General features: G+C 41.3%; 1 protein-coding gene across 1 annotated transcript; it reads left to right on the top strand.

Moving 5' to 3' along the window:
* Positions 1-1084: 1084 nt before the first annotated feature.
* HDDC2 (HD domain containing 2) lies at positions 1085-10864 on the top strand. The gene is made up of 6 exons (XM_082757329.1): positions 1085-1523; positions 1729-1850; positions 2759-2861; positions 5187-5255; positions 9383-9521; positions 10732-10864. The coding sequence occupies exons 1-6, from the start codon at positions 1461-1463 to the stop codon at positions 10824-10826; spliced, it is 591 nt and encodes a 196-aa protein (XP_082613455.1). The 5' UTR covers positions 1085-1460; the 3' UTR covers positions 10827-10864.
* Positions 10865-11897: the final 1033 nt, after the last annotated feature.

Here is an 11897-nt window from a genome sequence, read left to right as displayed (position 1 = left end):
AACCCAGATAAAAAAAAATGTTGTCCTGTTTTGTTTTGTTTTGGAGGGGAGAACTAGGGACTGGATGGTTTTGAGAGCTGTCAAGGCAACACTGTAATCAGACCTACTTTCAGTGGGGAGGCTGGACTGTGCAATGTTCAAAGGGCCCTTCCAACCAACATTTCTGTGATTGTATACAAATGTAAAACTGATGTCTTCCCTTGTTTATTGTGGGAAGATAGCTTTTAAAGTGTGATCAAAATGCGCCTTGGCTGTATTATTTATTTGGGAGTGTGTTTAAGTATACATGGGAGCAAAAAATAAAAATACTCTGCCATCTGTTGATATCTGGCAAACTGCAGATGTTCTTTTCTGAAAGCAGAATATTTAATTGCCACATTTAAGCCATTATCTGCTATTTCAACTGGTAACATAAAAATAGCAAAGAAATGCAATGCATTTTGAAAAGTTACAGATTTTAAAGTAATTTAGTGTATTTATTTAACTTGCAAAAGTGAGGGGAAGGGCCTGTAGCCACATTTCAGGAGTCTCTTACCTTAAAATTTATTGCAGCAGCTGGGATAACCACAGTCTTTTCTCTGAATAATTACATTAGCTTCTTTCCATTTACTATGATGCTGCTTTTTTTTTTTTTTTTTTTTTTTTGGGGGGGGGGGGGAGGAGGGGAGAAAATAAAATAATAATAATAATAAAAAAGCATACTACATGCTTAAATGGTCATTGATGTTATCAGTTTTGACCAGAGAAGGCCTCACCAGCAGTTCTTGCTGTTGCCTGACTTCTCTACATTTGTGGCAATTTTAAGATTTGAAGAAAAGGTTCTGGAGTATGTGGAATTTAATCAGAAGAAAACATGCTGGTGAGCAAATATTGTGCAGCCTGTTATTACGTTTCATTTTGACTCTTTCATCGCAACAGAGAGTTATGTGACCTGTGTGTATACTTGTGTCACATTGTTGGAGTAATTCAGGCTCCTGTCCCCTCTCTCACCACCACCAGTAATTATCCCCTTGTAATCTTATCTACTCCTGTTCTTTCCTGCACATGGAAGGATTTATTCTTTTTTTTTTTTTTTTTTTTTTTTTTTTTTTTTGTGGCCGTGGTAAGTCACCATGCTCCCGTCATTACAGCAGCCATGGCCGCAAGCACCCGGACTTCTCCCGTTGCTTTCCTCCTCATAACCGCGGCCTGAGGTGTTGTTATCAGTCTTCCTTGGGGTTAATCAAACAGTTAATCACCACAGAGGAGCCGGGGAGCTGTGCGTAACAACTCCCCGCTGCACCTTACACCCACCCCACCAGGCGGCTCTCCCCTTCCCCGGCCTTCGGGGAGGCGCCGGCCAGCTGCCGGGGCAGCCCCCCCGGGACAGACCGGGGAGGAAGAGGAGGAGGAGGAAGAGGAAGAGGAGGAAGAAGAGGAGGAGGAAGAGGAGGACGCTCGGGAGGCGGAGCAGGCAACCCATGGCGGCGGGGGGCAGCGGGGGCGGGCTGCTCGCCTTCCTGCGGCTGCTGGGGCAGCTCAAGGTGCCGGGCCGGGCAGGACAGGGCTGGGCTGGGCTGGGCTGGGCGGCGGGGGAGAGGTGCCCAGGGCCGGGGGGTGCCGGGGGCTTGCCGGCTGCATCCATGCGCCCCGGAGCGCCGAGGTGGCAGCGGGGCGGGATTTCCCCACGTGTGGCTTCAGAGCCTGAGGTTTGCCCCTCTGAGCGACCGCGGTGCTCTCCTCCCGCAGAGGGTGCCGCGGACGGGATGGGTGTACAGGAACGTGGCAAAGCCGGAGAGCGTGTCGGATCACATGTACAGGATGGCGGTGATGGCCTTGGTGAGCGAGGACAAAAACCTTAACAAGGACAGGTGAGAGAGACCCCCTGGTTCCCCTGGCCGCGGGGGAGCTGCGGGCACGGCGCTGGGAGCAGCCGTCCTGCTGAGGAGGAGCTCCTAAGGCCCGCGGGCGGTACTTGGAGCGCTTTCCCCACATCCCTGCCCTCCATCCTTTGAGCTGTTTACCTGGAGAGGTGAGCGGGAGGAAGGCTTTTTATCACTAAAACCAGAGTGCTGAGGCTCTGAGCTGGCTTTCCCTCAAGCCGGAGATAAGCAAGCTGAAGGTGGCCAGGTAAAAGGCAGTTTGAAGCAACAGGCAGCAAAGGCACGCTCGGTGGGTTTGGGCAGGCTGAGTTAGTACTCAGCGGCAATCAGAGCCTCGTAAATCATACAGCATAGAAGAGAGAGCATCATTAGCATTGAACGAGTTGTCAGGGACAGTGTGGGGTCATATTGGCTCTGTCACTTCAGGAGCTGATGAAAGCAGCGAGGGCTTTCTTGAGTATCGTGCTACAGGCTGACATAGCTGCTTAGCTGCAAGCATGTTTTGTCAGCTTATAAATTGAATTTGGGGTGGTGGCAGATCATATTATCCCTGCAGCAGGTAGAATGTAACGTATATAATGTAGGTAGCTCTTGTGTGCTTGATTTTCTGAGATGTGAAAACTACATCTGTTACTTTTGAACGCTGTGCTCTTGTGCAAACCATATTTTTACTTAAATCTATATTTATAAGCAGCAGGAGACAGAAACTGGGAATTAAAATCATGTCTAAATGGAAAACAAGGCCCTTAGGCCCTTAGCAAAGAAGTGAAATGTATTAAGTAAAATCTTTCTCTATACATGAAGGGGATAAATTATGGGGCCCCTTAGCTTTATGAATTATAAGACATAACTTAAAGTGATGAAAAAATGATTGTTCTGTCTTTGCTTTTTGTCAGATGCATACGATTAGCGTTGGTTCATGATATGGCTGAATGCATTGTTGGAGATATTGCTCCTGCAGACAACATCTCAAAAGAGGAGAAACACAGGAGAGAAGAGGTATAGACATAAGCTGTGAAACCACATCTGCCAAGTGTTTCAAATGTTTTAAATGCTCTGGTGGTAGTGAAGAGACCCTCTAAGCAACCTAATACTGCCATTGGCATTGCACAAATAGGCCACTAACAACCAAAGTTTTCAGCTTGTTTAAATATTTTTTTGACATGTAACATAACAAAGTACAAAGTTACAGAAGGAGAATCTTTGAATCACATTGATAATTTGTTTCCAAGCTAGCAGGCTTTTTGGTAGCCTGAGTTAGTCCTGCTGACAGCCTTATCAAGCAGGAAGGAGCAGGGAGTAGGTTCACTGAGAACAGCATATGGTGGTTCTCATGGTGGCAGACATGTGGAGCCAGAAAATTTGATTGTGACATACACTGTTTTTTTTTTTTTGTTTGTTTGTTTGCTTTAAACAATTTGCACAGGACTCCAAACACGGGTATCATTTCTTTTATCTTTCATTCCTGAGTGCAGTGTGGCCAGAATTATTTTAGTTTTGGCCTTGTACATATCTAAACTCTTGGCTTGTCATTTCTACTTTAATGTTTTATTTGAAGAAAATGTAAACCACTCCTTCAGTCACAGCTAGAGGGCAACATGATGCCTCGGAATTTCTTGTGAGGCTACCATTAGCTCTTCAAAGTGTAAAAAATGTTGCAATGATTTTTTTTCTTTCCACTTTTCTGAATACCTTTTTAAAACTTGAGAGTAAGGGTTGTGACTAATTCTAGGAGTAAGCTTTTTGCTAAGGAAGTGGAACTTAAAGATCAAAGCAGTGTTCAGTGTTCTTGAAGTACTATCTTTACTGACTGTAATTTTAGTTTTTCTTTATTTCAGTGTACTTTCTAGTGTGCCCTTACACTGAACAAAAAAACACCTCTTTCCCTAAAGCCTTCAGGGTTCACATTTCAATAGAGGAAATTCTAATTTGTATTTAGGAAATGAAAAAAATGTCTTGATGCCTAAGAATATATATATTTTTTTTTTCTTCAGTGTTTGCAGCTCCTTGCAGCTCTCATTTAGCTCACTGAAGACTTTTTTGTTGTTGTTGACTTAGTGGGAAGCAGCATCAAGCATTAAACATTTAGATTAACTCTGAAGTACTTTGCTGTAAAAACACAGTAAGGGTAACAGCTTCATGAGCTTAGATAGCTTGAACTGAATTATCCATATGCTGCTGCTTCTGACTTCTCTTTTTCCCTTTCACAACCAGCTCAGTGTAAGCTGTAGAGCAAGCTGGTCTGCTTGTGCATTGTTTAATCAGCTAGTCTCACTAAGGCTAAGGCAGCAGAAAATTAAAAGAAGCAAACAAACCAAAAACCCACAAACCAACAAACAAAAAAAAATACCTTTTTTTTTGGCCTTACCTGTATTTTGCCCTGCTAACCTTGAATTTTGATGAAATCTGAGCTGAAAGGAGCTCCCCAGTGTTGGGGAGCAGCTGATGCAGCTCAGTCATATTGTATAACTCTGTCCTATGTTTCAAGTGGAGAAGCAATTATGGCATAAAACCTTTGTCTTCCCTGTGATGTTGGTCGTTTCAGAAGCAGCCCTAAGTGTTGCTAGGAAAACAGTAGAAATGAGGCTGATTAGCTGGGAGAATACAAAGAGCATGCAGAACAATTTCTGCTTGCTAGTTATGCCATCAGTTCGATATTGTGTTAAATCTTCTACCAAAACTGTTATTGAACAGATGGTATTTCAGTCTGGGAGTACAGTGTTTTATTGCTTCAGAGTATTAAACGGATTTTTGTTGTCTGTTTTTCAAAATCAGAGATTTTTTAAAGGCTTATGTTGCATTGCCTGTGTCAGTAGCTGTTCTCAGCCCTACTAGTGCAAATGTGCTAGTGGCGAGTTTGGGTGAGGACAGTTGTTTGTCAGCATTAGGAGTTTGGATTTTGAAGCTACATCTATGAACTGTACCTATAACCTACCTAGTGAGTACAAATGTTGCCTTGACTTGTTAAATTTGGAAGGCAGAGCTGGTGGCTGGTGGTAGTTGCCTGGCATTTGACTCGCTCTGTTTTGCTCTGGACTTCTTTTAGGATTCTTTAAGTTTTTTTTTTTGTTTTTTTTTTTTTTTTTTTTTTTTTTTAGTTTTTCAGATTAGTTCTCTAGCAATTCACTTAAACAGTTTCCTATACCAAGGGGTCCTGCTGTTCCTGTAGAAGATTTCATGTACACATGCACTTCCAAGTAATACGTTGTGTAGTATATGTTTCTACAAACTTGGTAATAGGTAATTCATTCTTCAGGAAAAAAAGATAAATTGAGTATATTTTCACTCAAAAATGGCTATGTACAAATGGCTTCTATTTTTCAGGCAGCTATGAAACAGCTGACCCAGCTTCTATCAGAGGACCTCAAAAAAGAAATCTATGAACTCTGGGAAGTAAGTTTGCATTCTTTTAATCCTTTGCTAAAATTGACAGTAACCCATTATGCTCTTTCTCTTGACCTATGGAACTGTCATCCCTTATTTTGATCTCAAACAAGGTAGATTGATTTGCTTTGGAGGTGAAGTTAACAGTGTGAATCAAGGTCACTTACAAATTTATTTTAAGAGGGAACCCCAAACTTTGGTAGAAAAACCAGTCTCTGCCTTTGGCCTCTCAAACTTCCACATGGACCTGCCCTGGGCATGGTTTGTACAACTGAAAAAAGGGTATATCTTCTGCATCCAGCACTCTTGGAGAAAGATCTATTTATTTATTTATTTATTTTAACCACATTATCTCTTTTGTTGACATCTGGCTCTTTTCAGCTCATGATAGAGGAAAAAAACAATGACAACTGATTATGTCTTGGAGTATTTTCTGTGTTTTATGCATGTAATGGTTCATGTGGCGTCCATTTCTTTATTAGACATCCCATTAAGCTAAAATATTTGCTAGTAGATTTTGGCTTAAACTTAACTGTGAAGTACTGACAAAAGAATAGTGCTTTTCTACAAGCAATGCAAATTGCTGGCTGGTCTTGTGTACTTTAAATGTTTGTATTGGAAAGTATCTTCTGGATTTGAAAGTGATTTAACTTTCTGATGTGAACTCAAGCGTCAGAAAGTTAATTGATAAGATCTGTTAAAAACTGGGGTTGATTAGATTATTTCCAAAGACTTCATGTTTGTAATTACTGTGCTTTATATTCTCCTGGCATGCAATTGCATGAAGACAAATGCATTCACAAACTCTTGTTCACAGTGTGTTGCAAACAGCTATGTTAATTGGCCTCTGTATCTGAAGCTGTATGTGTATTTTGTCCTGGCATTCTTACCTTTCCACTTGGGCTGTATTTAAATTCCAGATGCTGGCAGCCAATTTCTGCCTTGGATTATAACCACCTGCTTGTTTTGCTTCATTTTCCTTGTTGTAGTTGTGTGGTGAAGCTGGCAGCAGGGCTGGGTTTTTGGTTCTGTACTTCAAGGTAAAGGGCATAAATCAGCACAACCAGATCTAGGAAATATGTGCATTTGGTTAGTAAGCACTGGTTCCTTCTTCCTCGGGAAGCTGCTAAAATTGAAGAACAGGAGTTTAGGCTAGATAAGATTAATCTTATAGAATTTCTTTTCCGTACTGTTTTTCTTTGCCTCAGGCTTCTGACTGTATAGGAGCTGATTCTCTATTCAGTTAGTTCTTCAGCATGTTAGCTTGATATCATGCTCACTGGCTGTAATTTAACATATGCATGCTTTTGATCTTTTGTTCTTTATTCCTACCTTTAGGATAACTTATTGGTTTTGCATCTCCAATGTAGCAGTATGAGTGTAATCTATAGCAATGAGTGCAACCTAAAAATCTAATATTCACATGCAGTCCCTCTGGTCTTATTTTAAGTGCAACAAGTAGGTACTTTTTAAAAAGAAAACTTTATTGTTTAAAGGCAGAAAATAAGAAGCCCATGATCACTGGGTTTGATATGTTGCTCTTAGGTAGCCAGAGGCATTTTCTTCTCTCTTTGTGAGTGAAGAAAGTTATAGCCCAGAGCAGAACAGTGGCTGGGACGAGATCTGTTGAGACTCTTACTGAGGAATTCCTGAACTGCTCAGCCCTAGTCTCTAGCCCGTGCTCCCCTTCGGCCCTGGGAAGACTGCTGCTTTGGTTTGTACTGGTGGGCAGTCTTCAAGTGCATCTGCGTAGTGCAGGGGAGAGGTAGCAGAAAGATGCCCGAGATAATTTTATTTCCTAGCTTAGTTCAGGATATGTTTGGAAAAAAAACATTAAAGTAAATGGGTGTGCATAGTTCAGCTCTGTCCTGCTTTTTATTTTCAAGAACAAAATCAGAGGAGTAATTTTAAAAGCCAGGCTGTGGTGTTTGAAGAACCAGGTACTCTTTTTCCCAAGTATGCTTTTATTTCACATTCTTAAACACCTGTGGGGAAGAAAAAGTGTTTATTTGAGCACTGTGTGCAGCTGCACATATAATAGCTGGCATTTCTTGAGGTTAATGTAAGCTGAGGTATGAATGAGATCGAGTGAGTTGTGTGGCACAAAGATCAGTAAGAGGTTGATACTCCCAGTTAATTGCTGGAGGTGGAACAGACCTTTACAAGCCATCGTTCTCCTCCTGAAGTTGTCCTTTTTAATGCTGCTAGAAGTGTTTGTTCTTTTCAGTGGCCAAAAAAAAAATAAAAGGTAGAAATAAATAGAAAATAAACTGCAGTATTTAAACAAGTAAAATATGGGGTAAAGTTCAGGTTGAATGGAGGAGAGGAAAATAAAAACACTAACAAAATTGATCATTAAAATAATGATAAAAATTAAATTGAAAACTTAAAGGATAATTTAAGTTTGAGTAGTGTATTTAACCAATCGTGGCTATTAAAATCTGGATTTCTGACTTTCAAATGTAAAGCAGTAAGTGTGATAAATAAATGTAGCAGCACAGATGGGCCTGGTGTGTACTGAAGCCTCTGGTCTGATTATCCGTGGTGGGGATGATGAGTGGGGTCAGACCTGCTGAGGGTGTCATGGCAATGATAACTTATACAGAAAGAAGCCTTTTCCTGCAGCTGAAGTCAGGAGAAGACCAGTAGATTCAACGGTGGATTCAAATTCAACGCAGTAGATTTAGAAAAGACAGGCGAGCCTGTCTGCAACCATCACTAGCGGCAAATGACAGCAAAATTGTTCAAGTTGCCTAGAAATGTGAATGACTCACAGATACATACTGACAGTGAATGGGGAGAGGGTAAAGACAGCAGAGAGATTAAAGGACTTAAAGTCTGAAGGGGAGGAAACCCATAAATTAATGCCCTCCCCATCTCCTAGGAGAGAGATAAAGACAAACAGCTCAGACGGATTAGACCAAAGAGATTAAGGAGGAGTGACAGGAAAAATGTGAAGAAGCAACTCCTTATAAAAAGAGCAAGTGGTGAAGAGAAGTGCAAAATAGGTCTTGAAAATAGGTAATAGTAATGCATAGGCACACACTATGGTAATTCATAGCCTTAGCAAGGCATAAAAAGATATTTATGTAGAGAACATTGTTAAATGGAACCTGTTAATTAGCTTGTATGTCCTATAGGGCTGTCTCCATATTCTCCCTGATTCAGCAAAGCACTTTGGTACATATTTAAGTGTGGTGGTTTCGCTGTGAGGGGCAGCTAAACACAACCACAGCCACTCTCTCACTCCCCACCCTCAAAGGAAGAGCAGGAGAAAATACGATGGAGAAGGACTCAAGGGTTGAGATGAGGACAGGGAGATCACTCCACAATTACCATCATGGGTAAAAGACCCTGAGCATATGGAGATTAATGTTATTTATTGCCTGTTAAAACAGACAAGCAGTGAGAACTAAAAGCAAACTATAAACACCTTCCCCTGCTCCCCCCGGTCCACCCTGTTCTACATCTTTCCTCTGAGCGGCACAGGGGAACAGGCAATGGGGGCTGCAGACAGTCCCTGATGCTTTGTCTCCACAGCTCCCTTACGGTCCCTCTCTGCCCCCGCTCCTGCGTGGGCTCCTCTCCACAGGCTGCAGCTCCGGCCCGGGGCCTGCTCCTGTGGGGGCTCTCCATGGGCTGCAGCCTCCTTCAGGCCACATCCAACTGCTCCACCAGGGGCCTCTTCACAGGCTGCAGGGGATTTTTTTTCCCCTTCCTTAAATCTGTTCTCCCAGAGGTCCACCCAGCATCACTCTCTGGCTCAGCTCTGGCCAGCAGCAGGTCCCTTTTGGAGCCATCTGGTGCTAGCTCTGATCTGACATGGGGCAGTTGCTCACAGAGACCACCCCTGCAGCCCCACTGCAAACAAAACATTGGCAAGTAAAACCAATACGTTAAGCTAAAGTATGCAAAAAGAATTTGTCCTTAAATCCTATTACATTTAATAGACATTTACCGTGTAGGTAAGTGTTTTGCTGAATAGCTTTCTTAAATTTGAGTGTGAAAGGGGTAACTGAATATTTATGGAGTGTCTTGTACTAGTGAAGAAAATTCTAGATCTATGAAGGGTTTCTGACACTGTTTCAGACTATAACAACTTTTTCTTATAACTGGTAATCTGCAAATCTATTCAGGAGTACGAAAACCAGTGTACTGCAGAAGCCAAGTTCGTGAAACAGTTGGATCAGTGTGAGATGATACTGCAAGCGTTTGAGTACGAAGAATTGGAAAACACACCTGGCAGGCTGCAGGACTTTTATGATTCAACTGCTGGTATGACACCTGTCTGTGTGTTTGTTTTGGTTTGGGTTGTTGTTTTTTATTTCTATTTTGTGGGGTTTGTTTGTTTTTGTAAATGAAATATATAAATTGCCTTCTTTTCTGATAGACATGCAAAGCAAATGTGAACTAGCTATTTTATTCATTGCTCAAATACCCTAAGTATACTGGGGGAACTTATTGCAGAGTGAAGAGACCTTGCATTAATCTGTATGTATTGAACCTGAATCTCATGTATGCCAAGTTCCTTTTACATTGCTTTGGTCCTAGTGAGAGGCTCAGTTTTTATTATACTAGGATGTGTTTAAGAATCTCCTTGTATCATCAGAGGGGTGTAAAGAAGGCTTCAGTTGTCGCTGGTGCTCTGAGCAGGTTGTTCCTATTTATTTAGTGTTTCACAAACTAGTGAAGTATAATTTGTTATCCCTTCATGAGCTGTGACCTGCCCAAGGTATGTGTGAGAACTAGCTCAGTGAAAAATCTTAAGTACAGTTGTGCTACTTTTTATTCTACTGCTCATCCTTCCTAAAATAAAATAATTGTTAAAAGGAAACATAGGTAAAATAGTTGTCTTCACAATTTTACCAAGGGATTTGAACACCACGAAAAGACTGACTACAAGTAATCCTGTCCTGGGGAAAAACAACAAACAAATGTATGGAGAGGACCTAATACGCTGTCCAGACTGGCCAGTGTCACCGACAAGTCCCATTTATACCTTGGTGGCTCCTCACAGAAATAAGCTCTCAGAAAAATGATGTAACTTCAATATCAACAGAGCTGGAACACTTTGTTTTCTTAGCAGCATCTTTGCCCTTCTATTAGATTTCAGTAACTTAAACTAAGCTAGTTTCTCAGTAGAGCCTAGAGCATATTCCTTAAGTGCAGCTGTAATTGGAGTAGTTACTTGTAGCAGGGTATGTAGCATAGGATTGTCCTGGTCAGGGAGCATCCCTTTTTTAGTTCTTAAATTTCTTAATAGAGCAAAAATATCTGTATAAGCTTTTTTTGGAGGGGTTGAGGGACAGGAGGAAATGACCATAACTAGTTCAATAGTTATTCCATAGTAGAAATAAAATGGGACTGTTGTTTTTCTTAAAAGAACGATTTAGACTTTATTCTGAGCCTTACGCAGCATCACTGCCAACCTTTCACATGCAGAAAAATGAGAGCATTTGTCATTAACTTTCTCTTTATTTTGCAGGAAAGTTTGTTCACCCAGAAATACTCCAGCTGGTGTCTCTGATCAACACAGAAAGGAATAAAAAACCAGCTACTACATGTCATCCACATTCCTGAGGTGTTCCTAAATACTGTAGTATATTAAAATACTTTTTATTTTACGTTCTGTGTGCTGTGTTTCCTCCAATAACATAATTCTGCCAGCAGATATTTTTTTTTTAAAATGTGTATTCACTGCTGAAAATCCTGAGACCACTTGGCTAGGAACAGGTTTTGTTGTTGTTTTAATAAGTTTTGATCAATGCAGCCTCACAAATAGGCTCCCTGCTGGCAAAATTCAGGTAAGTTCAAAATTTAGCTGATTGCAAACAAATCTTTTCATACAGCGCACTGACTGGGACAGGTAGTCTTGTTCTGTGGCTTCTAAGTATGTGTGGATTTAAGGACACTGCATCACAGAAGTTAATACCTGTTCACTGTGCTACTTGGAAGCAAGACCAGTTAGCACACTTCTCTGTAAGCTCTTGACAAAGTTAAAGATGAGATTTTCTTTGATGTGTACAATCCTTAAGTGATGATGGATAAAACCCTGGTAATCTCATGGTTACATTTTCTCAATGTATTTATTGTTCATACATTTTTTTTTCTACTATGTGTTTTATCAGGGACTGGTGCTGAGGTGAGGTTTACATTAAACCAGTATGCCTAACTCCCACTCACCTCAAGCTGGTGACTTTACGGACGCTTGCAGAGGTAACTGATAATCAAAGAACAGTTGAGATTGGAAGGGGCCTTTGAGGATGCTGCTGTCTAGTGCAGATACCTCCACTTCAGAGTAAAGCTTGCCTTCCCTTGTTCACACGGTTGCACACCAGTACCAATTCTGCTGCAGGTGACAGTTATTAGCAGAAGCAACAACGCTCAAGTACAGTATGTTAAAGTAAAGCTGTAGTGGTGTTAAATGCCAAAGCAAGACCAGTGTATGTGTTATTATCTGTTGCACTGAGTATGCAGCTGGAGATTAGGGTGATGTACCAATTACCAGATAATGAAAGTTTGCCCCTGGAAAAATTATATGGTAGAGACCTGGAGTGAGCTTTTCTATATTCAGCCTCATGTCAGATGAGGCAGCATGAAAATAAAGTGAATTGTAATCCCCTTTTAAGGCAGGTGATTTAGCTGAGCGCA

Source organism: Aythya marila, assembly GCF_965140915.1.
Source record: "Aythya marila genome assembly, chromosome: 3".
Taxonomy (NCBI): Eukaryota; Metazoa; Chordata; class Aves; order Anseriformes; family Anatidae; genus Aythya; species Aythya marila.
Note: the sequence above shows the minus strand (reverse complement) of the source record. Positions and strands in the feature narration are given on the sequence as shown.